Below are 20,720 nucleotides of genomic sequence, written 5' to 3'. Positions count from 1 at the left end.
AAGCTTTGGGTCTAACAAGCTTGACCTTAGAGGGTTTACTCTCCTTTTCCACACTGAGACCACCAGCATGGAAACATGTAATGACTTATCTAAAAGCAACAGGTTTGACCGATTATAATTTAATCTGTTGTTTTCTATTTATATGAATTTGTTATTTACTTTTGTTCTTTTGCATAGTTTATAACGTATAACCTCCATCGAAGCTCTAAACCAAAAGTAGGTGGCGGTAAAGCACCATATTGGTTTGCCACCGCCAAATAAACACGAAAGAAGAAGAAGAAAAAGAAGAGTTTGCAGGTGTTTTTCTGAATTTGCATGCGTTTTGGCATTTGCAGCGCACGTGTTGTGTAGTTTCCAAGTGTTGTGACCCTTCTCGGCCACCGTAATTTACGGAATACCAGGAACGCACCTGTTCACTTGTTAAAAAGGCCCTAAACACATAATGCGAATATTCGCCGTTCTGACACTGATGTGCACTTTTCTGGGTAAGTAAGAAGTGTACGAAACAGAACGTCACTATTACGAGTCCTTGTTCTGCTCGCAAGTGAAAAAAGAACGGCTGAAATGTAAACAATGGCATTATGGACTCGAGGTAGGCCCAGGTAGGCCGTACTGAACGCCCTCTCGTGTGATATTGGGTTAGGGTTTCAGACGGGGTTTCAGACGGCGGGAGTTTCAGAGGGTTTAATTATCTTGTAAATTATTCTTACTACATATAGTGTTTCATTTGTCTTCCTTAATAAGGATGTTAAAGCTAACCCCAATAACCATGATGTATTACTCCATAAGAAGATGGAATAAATCATTAAAAAATCGAATCAACTGTTTGACCAACTCGTATCTCTGCCTATGTAGTAATACATTTGTATTAGGGATTGCTTTAACGTGTTAATATAACAAAATACAAGAGGTAAATGCTTTAATAAATCGACACCATTTCTAAAGTTTTCATATCGGCAAACGCATACGCCGATTCCAATCTATCTGTGCTAGGCCAACATCGGGCCCTAATATATATACACATTCATATTCCAGCACCCACCACTGCAGGAGAAAGCTGCCGGCTTATGGAATATGATGTCAGTGGGATATGTTGTCCAATGTGCGATAAAGGTAAATATGTATGGCCTATAGAGATATTGCCTGGATTTCAGACGATGATCCAATTAAAACGAATGGACCACATATTAAGAAAGAAGAACAGTTGAGAACGAATTCCTGTTTGCGTTCAACCACTGCCTTGGACCGCCTAACAATTAGCTTAACGATGATCGATAAGAAGTATTAACTGCAGGGCACAATAGATTAGTACTGTGTATTTATTACACGGTTGATTCCTCTTACCACTCAAATGTCTGAGTTCTGTAGCATGAGTATAATTTTAACATGTAATTCCCACCAAGGGGTAGGTCTACTTGTGCAGGTACTTTTTCAAACCTACAAAACCAAAATGATGCTGTAAAATACAGTACATAAGAAACAGATTTTTTAAATGCGGGTCTCCAGTGGCTGGTGCTGATTGTGTTCTCCTGCTCTACAGGAAGTGTTGTGAAGCGAAACTGCTTCACAACACTTCCTGTAACAACACTGCGGGTCTCCAGTGGCTGGTGCTGATTGTGTTCTCCTGCTCTACAGGAAGTGTTGTGAAGCGAAACTGCTTCACAACACTTCCTGTAACAACACTGCGGGTCTCCAGTGGCTGGTGCTGATTGTGTTCTCCTGCTCTACAGGAAGTGTTGTGAAGCGAAACTGCACCAATGACTCGAGTACGAGCTGCACGCCGTGTGAGAGAGGCACGTACATGGACATGGCCAGTGGACTGAGCCGGTGTTACAGCTGTCGAACCTGTAAAGCAGGTATACAATCTTAAGATAAGTGACATCAAAGATGCTGTATGTAAGTGTAGAGTGTTTGTGTGGTTGATGACTGGCTTAAGCAGCCTCATCTGGCCTGAGATACCGCACCCTGGAGGTCAGAGTGAGATTTACGCTGGGTTCTTATGAAAAACATTTAGATTTATTCTGTTTCACTGACGGCGCTAAGGAGTTTCAGAGTGGAATTATCTTGTAAATTATGATTATTATATCTAGTGTTTCATTTGTCTTCATCAGCCATTGCGCTTCTTCATAGCTTTGTACGGTAAAGCACTTTACATGCATTCCATGGTGCATTCAACTCTACCTTGTAAACTCAGAAAATGTACTGTAACGGCCATGATTGCAATGCATGCGATATGCATGCTCACAAATCATTTTCATTAACTTCTAAAATAAACCGGTTTTCCAGCATCGCCATCCTGTGGCCTTGTCTGGGGTAGCCCAGTAAATGTCACTTAGGTGGACTGCGGCAGCTACTTAGGTGGCATGTACCAATCCACATTGTTACACTGGCGCCCAATGTGGGGCCTCTCCCAACCACTAAGGACACATAAAGCTGTTGGAAGGCCGCACTGGGTCACAAGAAGCGCAACGTCTGTCACCTCCCTGCACCAGCCCATTCCCCAACAGCGCCATGGAGCAGGAGGTAGGCAGCACAGCAACCGGCACCGGCAACCATCTGCTTGCTACCCCTGGAGTCAGCCTGCTGCAGGCTGCCCAGGCCATCTTTCGCCTGTAAGATGGCCTGGGCAGCCTGCAGCAGGATGGGGAAAGGCCCTGTCGCCCTTGTGCCTACCGAGGGCTCTTCTCGGTGCTACCACTGCAGCCCGGCTTTTAAGCCTCCACAAGCCCAAGTAGGCTTCGGCCGGTGATTTTCCGCCAGCGCCAAATTGGCGTTGGGGGTCGGTAAAAGGAGGAGCAAGGTAAAAGTCACCTAGGTGGAGTGTGGAATGCGCTTTGCTACAGTAAGATTTAAGAGCTGTTATTTGAGTTAGAAATTCAACCATATCCATTGGTCAGCTATTGGTGAGTTAAAGGCACCGTGTGCCTTCCGCAGTACAAGACTATTTAGATCTCGTTCACTTTTCTTTTCTGCTCTTCAACTCTCAAATCTTACCTACAGTGCCATGCTTTCGCTATAATGCATGTTGATTATGTGAAGTTCCTAAAATGGTATTTGATATACCCCACATTTGCGGCCAAACTAAATGCCTATGATTTAGGAATAAAAAAAAAAGTGAAAATAAACAAGAATGTAACTGCATTGAAATGTTGACTTGTTTGATCCGTCAGAACAAGGTCTGGTAGCAGAACGGGAGTGCACCAGAGAACAGGACTCAGCCTGCACCGTATTGGATGGCTTCTACTGCCAGGAGCCCAACCAGGAATCAGGCTGCACTCTGGCTCAGAAACACACCCAGTGTAATGCTAGCCAGATGACTAAATTACCTGGTAAGGGAAATACTCTGGTTTTAATAATTACATCACTTAGTATTGGATTTGATTGTAAATGCTTGCGTGTTGTATTTCCAACGTGTTTTTGTAGGAACCAGGGGCACTGACACGGTCTGTGAGGACTGCAAGACTGGGTATTATTCTACACCTGGTCTTAATTGTACAGAAGGGAAAAGGTGGGTTATCTCATTGGCCTATTTAGTGGCAGGTTATTGCATGAATTCAAGGTATTTTATTTACTTTGCTATATTTACTATAACATTGCTACATTATAACATCAGGCCTATTAATGAGACAAAGATCACTTCTCACAAAAAAAGAATCCATGAAAAGGTAGCCACATTGTCAATACTGACAGTTTGTTCCTGCTTGCCCAACCCCAGCAGCTGCGGGAATGGAAAGGTGCTGCAAAAGGGAGGCCAAACCAAAGAAACGGTCTGCGACACAGCCCCAAGAAGACATCACTATGATGTAATATTATCAGTCATGCTGTTGTTGCTGCATGGTTAGTTTAAGGTTAATGCTTGCTTGCTAATGGCCAAATCACACGTCTGCATTCAGCCCGTATGCAAAGATCTGTTTCTTTACCAAGGGAACGTAGGCCTAGTATTGTATGATGTGTTTCTTTTATTTAATATTTTTGGTTCGAAATAAAGACAAAATAATAATTAAAGTTGCAAGCAGCATTTTACTGGTGCCAAGCCTAAAGCCGACCAATAAGACCCTGTCAGACCATTAAGACCCTAACAGACCATTAAGACCCTGACGCAAACCAATAACACCCTGTCAGACCATTAAGACCCTGACGCAGACAATTAAGACCATTTTTGACTCGTTGTTTGGAAGTTAATTTTGGACGATATTGAGCCTCTGGCGGTCATGTCATTTTGTCAATCAACTTGTTTTTACTGAAGCAGTTGGACCTTTAGTCTCCAACAGCCAAATATGTTGGTCCCTCTCAACTCAAATATTCCGTCTATGAACTGTGGTGATTTTAGTCACAGGCCACATAATTTCGATGCCACGCCCTAATTGGAAATATGTTGACTGTACCTTGTTCAGAATTTGATTCTCAATAACTTTTCTATTGGACTCAAGATCATAGGAGTCCCTTTTGATGCTGAGATAAGCATTTAAGTCTTTTTTTGTTTTAAACCACACCCTTTTTAGAAGTCAATGGCTCCTTGGTGCTTTAATCTTTATTGTACAGACTTCGCTTTATGTCAGATTGAAGACTTTGGTCCATAGATGATACATGCTAAAGGATTTTGTTCCAAGTGAAGAAACCTAGGAAAAAAAAACATTTAGTGTTTTTAACATAGTTCAAGTTAGTCGTAAATCCATCCAAATAAAGTCATAGGTTCTTGAGGCATTTGTTCAGCATGAGGATATGCCTGTGTGACCAAAGTTTCATGACTCCTAAGTCAAAGCGTTTTTCATATTTGGACTGTTGCTTTAGCGCCACCTTTGGGCCAATCAGTGTAATATTTGCTCTCTGCTAATCTGGAGTCGGCCTCTACAACTGTAGTAAGTTTCATAAAAAGCGTGCGAGCGGTTTAGGCTGTGTAAGTCAAACGTGGCGGAATAATAATAATAATTAAACTAACAATTACAATAGGTTGCCTTCGCACTTTGTGCTTGGCACCCTAATAATAATAAAAACACTAACAATTACAATAGGTTGCCTTCGCACTTTGTAGTTGGCACCCTAATAAAAATACCAAAACGCCAGTGCTTCTAGGCCTAAGGCTACTGTAATTATTTGTATGCGTTTACTCTCAAATGTAACATTTGTAAACATGTTATGTAATTTAGAAAGTGGTTTTCCAAATCCTATATCGGTGTTTTTCTAATGCTTTTTAAGTGTCATTCGGTTCTTCATTAAGAAGACTTTGTATCGACAAACTCTTAGCACTCATGACGTAACTATACTATTGCTACAATGTGTAAAATAATGTGTAATAAAATGTGTGTGTGTGCGCGTATATGCGTGTGTTGATTCCTATAAATACCAATATGGCTTTTTTGTACATGTTCTATCATATGTTTGTGAAGTTTCCCTTAATCAACCACTGTATTCTTACACTTGCCTCAATTAACCTCTTATTCAACCAAATGTCATCCTTAACAAATGCAACATTTCCACTGACAACATTATTCTGGGCTGAAGCACAAGATGCATCCGCAAGGAACATTTTACATGGCGATTTGCCTCCGTAACACCGTGGTTTGCAAAGTGGTATTATGCTGTCAACACAACTAAAACCAGCTTAGTCCTGAGCAAGTCGCCTGCCGGAGAAACAGGTGTGTTTACGCAACCATGGTCAATATGAGCCTCAAATCTCCACCAAAAGGCAAATTGAACGATTTACATTTCGGGCATTTAGCAGACGCTTTTATCCAAAGCTACTCACAATGAGTACATTTGTCCGAAGACGGAGAATAAAATAAGTGCCTAAGAGGGGTTAGGGGGGAAGCTATGCTGAGCCGAGGTGAACTCTGAACTCTGAACAAACCAGCCACCTGGATGTTCATGGATGAATTTATAATAGCATTACCTTGGATTCTCTCCGCTCAGCACTTTCTGGAATGGAGCTCTGATGCAGCAGTCTGTTAAGTTGTCATGGAAAGGCTGTTTCATTGTCAGCTATAGACAAACGGCCACATCTTAAAAGAAAAAAATGCTAGGGCACCAGTAGTAATAAACAAGGTCATGTTTCGGATATCGTATGCAAGTTCAACAGGTTTGTGTTATATAGGGCTGTATTGGCATACATGGAAAAAAAAAAAAGTGGATTCTGGAATCCACTTTTGAAATGACATAATATAAAGTAACTACACATTTGAGAGTGAAATCTTTTCAAAGTATAACAACAATTTTGGTTCACAAATGACAAACCTTATGTTGCAAAGTAACATTTAAAGTAGGTAGATAGGTACATATTATAAACCAGATCACCTTAAATAGACAATAAATCACCAAACTCCAAAGTCTGACTTTGTTGAACATTGTGTGTCTCTTATCAAGATATTGATATGTAGACACCGCTCTTCGACTTTCACAGAACATCTGATCTCATTAAACTCTGAGCTAATACTTTATGGTTGGAAAATAAATCATACAAATGTCCTCATGCAAATAGCTGCACCTTAAATCAACAACCGTGCAAAGATGCAAAATACCAACAAGGACGTATCTCGTCGCGCCCCATTACCTCATCTCAATCTCATCCTTCTCTCAGTCATCATCCTTGCATCCGCCATCCTATAATACCAGGAGGTACAGAGATATAACCTAACAATCGCTACCTATATTGGTCAGACCTGAGGCAGTATGTCTATGGATGTGGGTACGCTTTGGGGCTGGCTCCTGCTCCTCTTGACTGCGGTGGGATCTGGAGCTGAGTTCCAGAGAAATATGCTGAAACTTCAGGGGGACTATTACCTCGCTGGCTTCTTTCCGCTCCACGACAATATCCGGACCAAAAGGGAAAGGCCCATCTTGGAAGACTGCAAACTGTAAACAACAACATTGATTTGTTTTTTAATTATTTATATTGACTCATTCAGCCTTTACAGCAATATGTGTATTTAGGGCAAATCAATTGACTTAAATTGCTTTCCAAACTTGTTTTTTTATATCCAGAGGAACAGAAAACAAGCATGGCTACCACCTCGCCCAAGCCCTGAGGTTCGCTGTGGAGGAGATTAACAACCGAACAGGGCCGTACCCCAACCTTCTCCCAGGGGTACGGCTCGGCTACCACCTCTACGACACCTGCGCCATCCAGGCTGGCGTCTTGGCCAGCGTGAATGTGATGCAGGACCAGGAGGAGATATTGAGGCCGCTACCAGGCTCCAGTCCGCCCGACGACAGCCCCATGGTCGTCATCGGGCCGGACAGCAGCAGCAGGACCATGCCCACTGCCGTGCTTTTGGGGGCCTATCTTGTGCCTCAGGTATCCTGTTGTTACTGGGACTTTAGTCAGCACCTTGTGCCTCAGGTATCCTGTTGTTACCGGGACTTTAGTCAGCACCTTGTGCCTCAGGTATCCTGTTGTTACCGGGACTTTAGTCAGCACCTTGTGCCTCAGGTATCCTGTTGTTACTATAGGACTCTAGTCAGCACCTTGTGCCTCAGGTATCCTGTTGTTACTATAGGACTCTAGTCAGCACCTTGTGCCTCAGGTATCCTGTTGTTACTATAGGACTCTAGTCAGCACCTTGTGCCTCAGGTTTCCTGTTGTTACTATAGGACTCTAGTCAGCACCTTGTGCCTCAGGTATCCTGTTGTTACTATCGGACTCTAGTCAGCACTCAGAATTGTAACGGTAGTGAGAGTGGATACAATTTTGACCTTGTGGTTTTATAGTAATGAACGAAGGGCATTAACATTTCTTTAATAGTTAGAAAAATATATAAATAACGAAAAGATGAATCATTTATTTAGGTTAATAAGACAATAACTAAAATGTTGCAACCGTCTCATGCCTTGCATAGATGCACAGTTCTCATGTACACTGTGACCATAGTTCTTGCTATCAGGCCAATCCAACGGGTTGCTCCAAACACTACAACTCATACTTAGATGTGGTCTTTACCACTGGATGGGTTTCTTTTATATGGTTTGTTTCGTATACATTTCAATCTACCAAGATGACTGTCCCATGACGTGTATCACCGGGCACAATCTTTCAGATCTCCTACGAAGCATCCAACGAAATGCTGAGCAACAAGGCGGTCTACCCGTCGTTCTTCCGCACCATTCCCAGCGACACGATCCAGGTATCTGCTATGATACAGGTCCTGAAGCGCTACAGGTGGACCTGGATCGCCCTCCTGGGCAGCGACAACGCCTACGGGCTGCAGGGAATGCAGAGCCTGTCCCAACAGTCCGCCTACCACGACATCTGCATCGCCTACCAATCCGTGCTACCCCGACGCACGGCTGCCAACACCCAGATGCTGAGGAACATGGTGGATGCCATCCTGAGGACCAACGTCAAAACCATCGTCCTGTTCTCCAGCAAGTCCCGACTCCAGGGCTTCTTCCCGTTGGTGGTGGAGCGCAACGTGACGGGGAAAATCTGGCTGGGCAGTGAGGACTGGATCGCCTCCGCCCTCATCGCGGACATCCCTGGTATCAGGACCCTCGGCACCTTCCTGGGAATGTCGGTCAAGTTCAAGGTTATTCCTGGTTTTGGGGGTTTCGAGAGGAAAATGCAGGAGATGTCGAGGCATATCGACCGCAGTGAATTCTCCAAGCTTCCGCTCGGCCCTCTGGGCGAGTGCCTTCAGACCTCCGACGGGTACGTCCTGGCGGCCAGTGATCACCCGATGGACTCCTACGACTTTGCGTCCTCCTTCAACGTGTACAGGGCGGTGTATGCGGTGGCTCATGCGCTGCACAAAATGCTAGGGTGCGACGTCGGAGTGTGCCAAGCGATGACCATTAACCCCTGGCAGGTGAGCTGGAGCACGTGAGATGAACAGCGCATGGTTGGCTAGTACAAGGGAAACCTATTACTGAATACACAACAAATGATGAATGGATAACCGGCCACTGGTTTACCAGAAGAGGCCATCCATCGCAAGCCCTTTTAAAAAAAAATGTGTGGGGACATCACACTTGGGAGAGTCCACCTAAGATGTATGTTGACAGAACAGCCCATTGTACCAGTGGTAAGTGTCCACTGGGTAGGCTGGTACGGTAGTGTAGTTATCTATCATACATCTGGTTGGAAACTCCCACATGTGACAGCTAGGGTTAGGCTAGGATGCATCAGCCTGTTTATCAATCATTTTGTACATTCATCTTTTTCCGTTCCCCATCAGCTCCTGCCACTGCTTAAGAAGGTCAGGTTCAGCGTGGGCAACTCATCCATGTACTTTGATGAGAACGGAGACCCGCCCACAGGATATGACATTGTGGCCTGGCAGTGGAGAGGAAGTCAGTGGATTGTCAAAGAAGTGGGCTCCTACACCCCTTATCCTAGCTCGCTGACAGTGAACACCTCTCTGATCGAGTGGTCCCTTCCCGCGGACGCCACGTCAGCAGGGCCGGATGGACAGGTGTTATGTGATGTTGTTACATAAAAAGAAAATCTATAATATGAATTCAGTCTAATTCAGTAGTTCCCCGCACTTTTTTTTAATGTATGGTCCCGTTTATAGGTTGGACATTGACCCTCATGCATGCCATGCATCTTCTCTCACACGTATTGTTTAACTCTATTAACCTCTGCCGGTAATATCCGTGTCCCAGTGAACCTATTTTAGTCGTAATTAGTTCGTGGGAATGATTCATAAGGCATTCTGTTCGATTATACAGAGGCCTTTTAAACATTTTAAATGACACTTAAATTATCATTTCTGTCTTACCCGATCTCAGCGTCGGACCCTCTCTTTGCATATCGGGTGACCGCAGGTTGAGAACCCTGCAAAACACCCTACAGAATCACTGAAACCGATGTTTCCCGGTGGGTTTCCTCCAGGTTCCTAATTCCATGTGCTCTCCAGACTGTGATTTCGGCCATCGAAGACTGCAGACTGGACAACACAAGTGCTGCTTCGACTGCCTGGCCTGTCCCGCTGCTACATTCCTCAACAAATCCGGTAAAATAAGTATCATACATGAAGTGCAATGAGTAGAATGTAGAAATTATATATGCACTATATTTGGAACAAGAGCCGGGGTCATTTAATGTTGCAACAAGAAGTATGGACAAATTGAGACAATTTTACATGCGGTTATGCGTGCATTAATAACAATGCATGCATGCGCGGTTTTCACCAGCAGAGGGCGCCATTACAACGTGTCATACACTGAATCAACGGACATTGAGGTTCATTGGTCCCTCGTAGATGAATAATTTTAAACGCCCTATTACGGCATTTGGATGTTTATTATTTTTAGAAAGTCGTAGTTTGCAGTATGGCATAGAATGTTTAACTGAAAATATTGTGAGACACCACCGCAACTCAAACCCTTTACTTTGACTCCATCTTTAACTTTCCTCCCCCCCAGGAGCCTCCAGTTGCCAGCCCTGCCCTGAAAAGGAGTGGGCGCCCCCGAAGAGCGAGAAGTGTCTGCAAAGGACCCTGCTGTTCCTGGCCTGGGACGCCCCCCTCTCCGTCGCCCTGCTCCTCCTGCTGGCCGCCACTCTGCTGCTGACCACGGGCTCGGCCGTCATCCTGCTGCTCCACCTCGACACCCCGGTGGTCAAGTCGGCGGGCGGCCGCACCTGCATCGTGATGCTGGTGTCGCTGACGGCGGCGGCGGCCAGCGCCCTGTGCCACTTCGGCCTCCCCACCCGGCCGGGCTGCCTCCTCAAGCAGCCTCTGTTCGTGGTCAGCTTCGCCGTGTGCCTGGCCTGCGTCACGGTCCGCGCCTTCCAGGTCGTCTGCATCTTCAAGTTCGCGTCGCGGCTGCCCATGCTGTACGACCGCTGGGCCAAGAACCACGGGCCCGAGTACACCATCCTGGCGGTGTCGGCCGCCGTGCTGTGCGTCTCGGTACTGCGCGTGGCGGCGGACCCGCCCGAGCCCTCGGCCGACCTGCGCTTCTACCCCGACAGCATCGTGCTGGAGTGCAGCCACACGCTCTCGCCGGGCTCCTGGGTGGAGCTGGCGTGCGCCTCGCTGCTCAGCGGCCTGTGCTTCACCCTCAGCTACATGGGCAAGGACCTGCCGGCCAACTACAACGAGGCCAAGTGCGTGGCCTTCAGCCTGGTGGTGTACATGATCAGCTGGATCTGCTACTTCACACTCTACCTCATCAGCCGGGACGCCTTCACCATGGCGGTCAACGTCTTCGCCATACTGTCCAGCGTGCTGGGCGTCTTCGGCGGCTACTTTCTGCCCAAGGTGTACATCATCATATTCAGACCACAGATGAACACCTCGGCCCATTTCCAGAACTGCATCCAGATGTACACCATGAATAAGCAATGATTAGAGTGTGTTTCAAAAGTGCTAAACCCCCCAATCTACAGCTATAGTGATCCCAAACAACTTTAACAAGCGCCTCACAAACATGAAGTAAACAGTTAATCACAGTGGGGGTGGCTTAGCGGTTATAGCTATAGACAATAGGTTGTGGGTTTCGAACCCACAGGTATACCTGCAGGCATCCTTGAGCAATATGCCTAATCCCTACCTTCTCCTTAATGTGTTTATGAATGCACTGTATGTCGCTTTGGATGAAAATAATCTATAATAGGGAAAAGTACGAAGGCAGATGTCATGATGCTGCCCAATTAAAACAATTTGGTGATGAGACCTCTTCCAAAGACACATTTATATATATATATATATAATAACAATAATAATAATAACAATACATTTAATTTAGAGGCGCCTTTCAAGACACCCAAGGTCACCTTATATACCTTAGGTATATATATATATATACCTCACAAACATGAAATAAATAGTTAATCACAGTGGGGGTGGCGTGGATTAGTGGTTATTACTATAGACAATAGGTTTGGGGGTTGCCCCGTCCTATATATATATGTATATGTGTTTATAACATTTTCCGATGTGTAATTTTCTTTTGTAGGAACATAAGAGGAAATGAGACTTGTAATACCTCCTTCCTTATCTAATAAATGTATGAATTGGATTATTATTTTATCTTAATGTTTGTTTGTTTCTAAACATATAAAACACATACCCACAGACACACCAACCCCAGAGTGCTTCTCGTGGGGGGGGTTGTTGGGGTGGATATAGGACTGTGTTGTGGAGGTCAACAGGTCAGCCCTGCTGACTGGGCGCGGTGTGAGTATACTCCTTGCTTGACTTTCCCACAGTCTCTCTAGCCACCCTCAGCCTAAAACCCTTAGTGAACAATACAAGCGTGCTATTGGCGAAATAGATGGTTGACTGAGCCTCATGGCGATCGCCCATAGAGGCACAGCCACTGGGAAAGCGGTCAGGGTTTGTATGAGCTTTGTATCTGAGTTTCATCTACAAGCCTTGTATTTGTCACTGATTAATCTGACATTTTTTATTAATAAAATAATCGTAAAAAAAAATACTGACCTTTTCCATACCTGTCTTATCTACAAGCCTTGTATTTGTCACTGATTAGTATACCATTTTAATAATTAAATAATCTTAAAAAAAATAGTGACCTTATCCATACCTGACTTATCTACAAGCCTTGTAATTGTCACAGAATTAGTATACCATTATTTATTAATTAATTAATTGTTAAAAAAAAAAAAGAGCTTTTCTTCAACAGACTGTCTGCAGTGGAAAATAATATAATTATACATTTAAGAGAAAATAAATACATAAAGAAAAATAAGAAAATTGCAATCAACATACGTGAAATGTGATATTTCCTGAGGCAAATGTTCTGCGATAAATACTCTATTATGACGCCATCACCCAAAGGGTGTACATAAATGTAAAGGCTTCCTTATCTGGGGTCATCTTTCATTAGGCACTGCTTCCACGGCCCCGGCTCGTCCTAATGGGATTCACGCAGGAATGATTTAGCCCCGCCATCACCACCTGATGCCCCTCATCTCAACCCCCCAGGGCCCTGTGCCTCATTCAGGCTCTGGAGCTCTGGTTCAAGTGGGCTGAGGGAGATAAGGACGCAGTGTCTGCACTGTATCTGATAAGACATGCAGTCCATCACCTCCATTTGATCCCCACCTGATGAATGATCACCATGATGGGGTTTCTGTTTTTATCTGTGCCGCTCACCTTGTGAACACCGAGAGAGAGAGAGAGAGATAGAGAGAGAGTGAGAGACGGTAAGAGAAAGAGAGTGACAGAGAGGGACAGAGATATGGATCTGCTCCTCTTGATTGCTGTGTTTGTGGTCCCTCTGGTGTCCTGGGAGTGTGGGAACGGGAGCCGGAGCAGAGACACATGCGGAGGTTGTTGATGCCGATGCCCCGTCCTATAAAGAGAGGAGGCTCCAGCATCAGTCCTCAGTCCGCACTCAGACCTCCGAGAACCTGCCCCGTGACAACACCTCCATGGCTCCCTGCTTCGGCTCCGACTCTGGACACCCCGGCCGCTTCCCTGGGAAAGACAACCTCAGAGTAAGTAGAGGCCCTCCGTCAGGGTGTAATCACCTGCTAGACCTAGGACTGGATCTTCTTGTATTGTATCCACGCACAGCGGCTCACCTCCATCGTCTTTCTCTCAGCAGTTGAGGAAGCCCAGGGTGGAGAAGATGCGACGGGACCGCATCAACACCTGCATCGACCAGCTCAAGCTCCTCCTGGAGACGGAGCTCCACCAACAGGAGCCCAACGCCAAGCTGGAGAAGGCTGACGTCCTGGAGATGACCGTGTGCTTCCTGAGAAGGCAGCTCATGCGCACGCCCGGAGGCCTGGACCTGCTCTCCTCTGTGGGACCCAGTAGAGAGACCTCCGTCTCTGCCGCTCCTCCTCCTCCTCCTCCTCCTCCTCCTTCCTCTTCTCTCCATGGTCTCCGGCACCAAGAACATCAGGGGGAGTTTCTCCTCCTGGCCCAGAGAGACTTCACCTCATCCTCCTCCTCCATCATGTCCTCCAGCATCTCCTCCACCCACAGACCCACAGGCAGCAGCAAGTCTCTGGTCTGGAGGCCCTGGTAGTAGAGACGCTCTACACCAGTGGAACCAGACCCACAACATCAAGAATGGTCTCTCTTTTTGGGGGAGGACATCATCGTTTTCAGACCCCCATCTTCCATGGTGGGTCACTTTATGGTACATCATATTGATGGAAAAAAGTAGCAATAATGTTGTACGGTAAGGCTTTGTATAGCTTTGCCTTGTAGGAAATATTTATTTCCCTTCTGAGATCATTCCCTGATCAATTAACAGGGTAGTGTCGCTGTATCCTCTCTGAGAATATCCTATGTACTGGGGGTTTTACCTCAAGAATGATTTTAAGATTATGTACAACTGTGAGGCTTTATGCTACATGAGAATGATACTATACCAAAGCAGCCAAGTCCTTTATTCAGGATTATAGGATATTTGTGGCCCAAATACTGTATATGTGGTTTAAGTTGTTAAGTTGCAATTCTTTGCTATTAAGTTGCTATGCAATTTCAATGTATGTCAAATTGTATCTCAAGGTAGGAAGAGATTAGTGACTGTCGATGGCTGTGTGCCGTTAGGACAGATCTGCCTTTCATAAAGGTGCATGGTGCTTGACAGACGTCAACAGGCTGTAGTTTGCTTTTGCAGCAAAATTGGTTGTTTTACATGACAAAAGTATGTATCCAGTACTGTGTATTGTTGGTGTTGGTGTGTGATATTCACTGCTATTGTAATATATTATTCAATGTTTTGAAAAATAAAATAATGTTAAAAATATCCTATGTATTCTGTCTGGTCCTCTCACAGAGACATGAATTGGCGTTCAGAGCAAATCTCCAAGCGGAAGGGATTTAATATAAAATGTGAAGCCCAGCCACACATTCCCAACACACACAACAAATCAGTGTTGGTGTAGATGTTGAATAGGGCAGTGTGCATGTACCTTTACATGGCTAATCCGTACAGTGACTTGCTAAGCCAAGTGTCCTATCTTGGAGGTTGGTCCCCATCATCTAGGAGTGAATCGTCCCGGGTCTGGTCAGTTTTAAGGGTGTTCGACAACCAAACCAAAGGGTTCTGTGTTTAAACCCCGATCTTTACAATCTACCTGTCCGCACCTTTGAGAATAGTCTCTACCTGCTCATCAAAGGCGGGGACGCGGGAATTGGGGGTGCTTAGGGTGCTGCAGCACCCCCCCCCCTGGCGGCCTCAGGCTCTAACTGCAAGTGAGAAGGTTTTCTGAACAAATCAATACTTTTTTTTTTTTTTTATAATTTTATCATACAACATGATTTTATGATATTTATCATATTATCATTTCATTTTATTTAGAACATTGTCTGAGTAGGCTGACGTAGGCTATGACGCACAACGCAGAACTGTCGATGGCTGAATATCGAACTATGCTGATTTTACATAAGCATGTTGGTGTTCAACATCTGTTGTAGTGAACATTCTAAAACTGGTGTAAAATGTTGCTGCCATATTAATAGACACGTTGAATGTTATCGTTATGATTCTGGAATCCTGCACGTAAACTGGTTGGCAAAAAAAGCAATAGTATCTGTCTGCGTCCTGCAAGACGGAGGCGTAACTTGTAGTAGGAGGCGTAACTTGTACTAGGAGGCGTAACTTGTTATTTTCTAAATCGCGGTCCACGCGAGATCTTTCTATTTTCGCGGTAAACAAAAAGCGTTGTAAATCCCGTAAATCAATAAAAAACAACAGTGTTACCCCTTATGTTTTTTTTCATTACGACCAATAAAAAACGACAGTGTTGCCCCTTATGTTTTTTTTCATGACGATCAATAAAAAACGACAGTGTTACCCCTTATGTTTTTTTTATGACGACCAAAAAAAACAACAGTGTTACCCCTTATGTTTTTTTCATGACGACCAATAAAAAACAACAGTGTTACCCCTTATGTTTTTTTTCATTACGACCAATAAAAAACGACGGTGTTGCCCCTTATGTTTTTTTTCATGACGACCAATAAAAAACGACAGTGTGACCCCCTATGTTTTTTTGATGACGACCAAAAAAACAACAGTGTTACCCCTTATGTTTTTTTTCATGACGACCAATAAAAAACGACAGTGTTACCCCTTATGTTTTTTTTCATGACGACCAAAAAAAACAACAGTGATGTTTTTTTTCATTACGACCAATAAAAAACGACAGTGTTACCCCTTATGTTTTTTTTCATGACGACCAATAAAAAACAACAGTGTTACCCCTTATGTTTTTTTTCATGACGACCAAAAAAAACAACAGTGTTACCCCTCATGTTTTTTTTCATGACGACCAAAAAAAACAACAGTGTTACCCCTTATGTTTTTTTTCATTACGACCAATAAAAAACAACAGTGTTACCCCTTATGTTTTTTTTCAATACGACCAATAAAAAACAACAGTTTTACCCCTTATGTTTTTTTTCATGAAGACCAAAAAAAACAACAGTGTTACCCCTTATGTTTTTTTTCATTACGACCAACAAAAAACGACAGTGATACCCCTTATGTTTTTTTTCATGACGACCAAAAAAAACAACAGTGATGTTTTTTTTCATTCCAACCAATAAAAAACGACAGTGTTACCCCTTATGTTTTTTTTCATTACGACCAATAAAAAACGACAGTGTTACCCCTTATGTTTTTTTTCATGATGACCAAAAAAAAAACAGTGTTACCCCTTATGTTTTTTTTCATGACGACCAATAAAAAACGACAGTGCTACCCCTTATGTTTTTTTTCATGATGACCAAAAAAAACAACAGTGTTACCCCTTATGTTTTTTTTCATTACGACCAATAAAAAACGACAGTGTTACCCCTTATGTTTTTTTTCATGACAACCAAAAAAAACAACAGTGTTACCCCTTATGTTTTTTTCATTACGACCAAACAAAAACGACAGTGTTACCCCTTATGTTTTTTTTCATGACGACCAAAAATAACAACAGTGCTACCCCTTATGTTTTTTTTCATGATGACCAAAAAAAACAACAGTGTTACCCCTTATGTTTTTTTTCATTACGACCAATAAAAAACGACAGTGTTACCCCTTATGTTTTTTTTCATGACAACCAAAAAAAACAACAGTGTTACCCCTTATGTTTTTTTTCATTACGACCAACAAAAAACGACAGTGATACCCCTTATGTTTTTTTTCATGACGACCAAAAAAAACAACAGTGATGTTTTTTTTCATTCCAACCAATAAAAAACGACAGTGTTACCCCTTATGTTTTTTTTCATTACGACCAATAAAAAACGACAGTGTTACCCCTTATGTTTTTTTTCATGATGACCAAAAAAAAAAACAGTGTTACCCCTTATGTTTTTTTTCATGACGACCAATAAAAAACGACAGTGCTACCCCTTATGTTTTTTTTCATGATGACCAAAAAAAACAACAGTGTTACCCCTTATGTTTTTTTCATTACGACCAATAAAAAACGACAGTGTTACCCCTTATGTTTTTTTTCATGACAACCAAAAAAAACAACAGTGTTACCCCTTATGTTTTTTTTCATTACGACCAATCAAAAACGACAGTGTTACCCCTTATGTTTTTTTTCATGACGACCAAAAATAACAACAGTGTTACCCCTTATGTTTTTTTTCATGACGACCAAAAAAAACAACAGTGTTACCCCTTATGTTTTTTTTCATGACGACCGAAAAAAAACAACAGTGTTACCCCTTATGTTTTTTTCATGACGACCAATAAAAAACGACAATGTTACCCCTAATGTTTTTTTCATGACGACCAATAAAAAACGACAGTGTTACCCCTTATGTTTTTATTTCATGATGACCAATAAGAAAACAACAGTGTTACCCCTTATGTTTTTTTTCATGACGACCAATAAAAAACGACAGTGTTACCCCTTATGTTTTTTTTCATGACGACCAATAAAAAACAACAGTGTTACCCCTTATGTTTTTTTCGTTATGACCAATAAAAAACAACAGTGTTACCCCTTATGTTTTTTTTCATTACGACCAATAAAAAACAACAGTGTTTCCCCTTATGTTTTTTTTCATTACGACCAATAAAAAACAACAGTGTTACCTCTTATGTTTTTTTTCATGACGACCAAAAAAAACAACAGTGTTACCCCTGACGTTTTTTTTCATTACGACCAATAAAAAACAACAGTGTTACCCCCTATGTTTTTTTTCATTACGACCAATAAAAAACAACAGTGTTACCCCTTATGTTTTTTTTCATGACAACCAAAAAAAACAACAGTGTTACCCCTTATGTTTTTTTTCATGACGACCAAAAAAAACAACAGTGATGTTTTCTTTCATTACAACCAATAAAAAACGACAGTGTTACCCCTTATGTTTTTTTTCATTACGACCAATAAAAAACAACAGTGTTTCCCCGTATGTTTTTTTTCATTATGACCAATAAAAAACAACAGTGTTACCCCTTATGTTTTTTTTCATGACGACCAAAAACAACGACAGTGTTACCCCTTATGTTTTTTTTCATGACGACCAAAAAAAACAACAGTGTTATTCCTTATGTTTTTTTTCATTACGACCAATAAAAAACAACAGTGTTACCCCTTATGTTTTTTTTCACGACGACCAAAAAAAACAAGTGTTACCCCTTATGCTTTTTTTCATGACGTCTAATAAAAAACAACAGTGTTACCCCTTATGTTTCATTTGAAAAACAACAGTGTTACCCCTTATGTTTTTTTTCATGAAGACCAAAAAAAACAACAGTGTTACCCCTCATGTTTTTTTTCATGACGACCAATAAAAAACAACAGTGTTACCCCTTATGTTTTTTTTCATTACGACCAATAAAAAACGACGGTGTTGCCCCTTTTTTTTTTTTCATGACGACCAATAAAAAACGACAGTGTGACCCCCTATGTTTTTTTGATGACGACCAAAAAAAACAACAGTGTTACCCCTTATGTTTTTTTTCATGACGACCAATAAAAAACAACAGTGTTACCCCTTATGTTTTTTTTCATGACGACCAAAAAAAACAAGAGTGATGTTTTTTTTCATTACGACCAACAAAAAACAACAGTGTTACCCCTCATGTTTTTTTTCATGACGACCAATAAAAAACAACAGTGTTACCCCTTATGTTTTTTTTCATTACGACCAATAAAAAACGACGGTGTTGCCCCTTTTTTTTTTTCATGACGACCAATAAAAAACGACAGTGTGACCCCCTATGTTTTTTTGATGACGACCAAAAAAACAACAGTGTTACCCCTTATGTTTTTTTTCATGACGACCAATAAAAAACAACAGTGTTACCCCTTATGTTTTTTTTCATGACGACCAAAAAAAACAAGAGTGATGTTTTTTTTCATTACGACCAATAAAAAACGACAGTGTTACCCCTTATGTTTTTTTTCATTACGACCAATAAAAAACGACGGTGTTGCCCCTTATGTTTTTTTTCATGACGACCAATAAAAAACGACAGTGTGACCCCCTATGTTTTTTTGATGACGACCAAAAAAAACAACAGTGTTACCCCTTGTTTTTTTTTATGACGACCAATAAAAAACGACAGTGTTACCCCTTATGTTTTTTTTCATGACGACCAAAAAGAACAACAGTGATGTTTTTTTTCATTACGACCAATAAAAAACGACAGTGTTACCCCTTATGTTTTTTTTCATGACGACCAATAAAAAACAACAGTTTCACCCCTTATGTTTTTTTTCATGAAGACCAAAAAAAACAACAGTGTTACCCCTTATGTTTTTTTTCATTACGACCAATAAAAAACGACAGTGTTACCCCTTATGTTTTTTTTCATGACGACCAAAAAAAACAACAGTGTTACCCCTTATGTTTTTTTTCAATACGACCAATAAAAAACGACAGTGCTACCCCTTATGTTTTTTTTCATGATGACCAAAAAAAAAACAGTGTTACCCCTTATGTTTTTTTTCATGACGACCAATAAAAAACGACAGTGTTACCCCTTATGTTTTTTTTCATGATGACCAAAAAAAACAACAGTGTTACCCCTTATGTTTTTTTTCATTACGACCAATAAAAAACGACAGTGTTACCCCTTATGTTTTTTTTCATGATGACCAAAAAAAACAACAGTGTTACCCCTTATGTTTTTTTTCATTACGACCAATAAAAAACAACAGTGTTACCCCTTATGTTTTTTTTCATTACGACCAATAAAAAACAACAGTGTTTCCCCGTATGTTTTTTTTCATTACGACCAATAAAAAACAACAGTGTTACCCCTTATGTTTTTTTTCACGACGACCAAAAAAAACAAGTGTTACCCCTTATGCTTTTTTTCATGACGTCTAATAAAAAACAACAGTGTTACCCCTTATGTTTCATTTGAAAAACAACAGTGTTACCCCTTATGTTTTTTTTCATGAAGACCAAAAAAAACAACAGTGTTACCCCTCATGTTTTTTTTCATGACGACCAATAAAAAACAACAGTGTTACCCCTTATGTTTTTTTTCATTACGACCAATAAAAAACGACGGTGTTGCCCCTTTTTTTTTTTTCATGACGACCAATAAAAAACGACAGTGTGACCCCCTATGTTTTTTTGATGACGACCAAAAAAAACAACAGTGTTACCCCTTATGTTTTTTTTCATGACGACCAATAAAAAACAACAGTGTTACCCCTTATGTTTTTTTTCATGACGACCAAAAAAAACAAGAGTGATGTTTTTTTTCATTACGACCAATAAAAAACAACAGTGTTACCCCTCATGTTTTTTTTCATGACGACCAATAAAAAACAACAGTGTTACCCCTTATGTTTTTTTTCATTACGACCAATAAAAAACGACGGT

General features: G+C 41.9%; 2 protein-coding genes across 5 annotated transcripts; both read left to right on the top strand.

The window, feature by feature from the left end:
• The first annotated feature begins 170 nt into the window (after positions 1 to 170).
• On the top strand, positions 171 to 5,649 carry LOC130388648 (tumor necrosis factor receptor superfamily member 14-like). 4 transcript variants are annotated; one of them, XM_056598093.1, is made up of 6 exons: positions 177 to 485; positions 1,036 to 1,113; positions 1,731 to 1,856; positions 3,171 to 3,329; positions 3,424 to 3,508; positions 3,719 to 5,361. In XM_056598093.1, the coding sequence occupies exons 1-6, from the start codon at positions 443 to 445 to the stop codon at positions 3,840 to 3,842; spliced, it is 615 nt and encodes a 204-aa protein (XP_056454068.1). In that variant the 5' UTR covers positions 177 to 442; the 3' UTR covers positions 3,843 to 5,361. The 4 variants fall into 4 exon arrangements, with proteins under 4 accessions (XP_056454083.1, XP_056454068.1, XP_056454057.1 ...); XM_056598082.1 differs by having other exon boundaries at positions 3,716 to 5,361; XM_056598101.1 differs by lacking the exon at positions 177 to 485 and adding an exon at positions 495 to 602 and having other exon boundaries at positions 3,716 to 5,366.
• Positions 5,650 to 6,274: 625 nt separating this feature from the next.
• LOC130391643 (taste receptor type 1 member 1) lies at positions 6,275 to 11,353 on the top strand. Its single transcript, XM_056601874.1, has 6 exons — positions 6,275 to 6,851; positions 6,979 to 7,291; positions 8,031 to 8,798; positions 9,168 to 9,282; positions 9,852 to 9,947; positions 10,360 to 11,353. The coding sequence occupies exons 1-6, from the start codon at positions 6,667 to 6,669 to the stop codon at positions 11,283 to 11,285; spliced, it is 2,403 nt and encodes an 800-aa protein (XP_056457849.1). The 5' UTR covers positions 6,275 to 6,666; the 3' UTR covers positions 11,286 to 11,353.
• Positions 11,354 to 20,720: the final 9,367 nt, after the last annotated feature.

The sequence above is a fragment of the Gadus chalcogrammus genome, chromosome 1, assembly GCF_026213295.1.
Source record: "Gadus chalcogrammus isolate NIFS_2021 chromosome 1, NIFS_Gcha_1.0, whole genome shotgun sequence".
In the NCBI taxonomy this organism is placed as follows: Eukaryota; Metazoa; Chordata; class Actinopteri; order Gadiformes; family Gadidae; genus Gadus; species Gadus chalcogrammus.
This window is presented reverse-complemented; position numbering and strand designations above follow the sequence as displayed.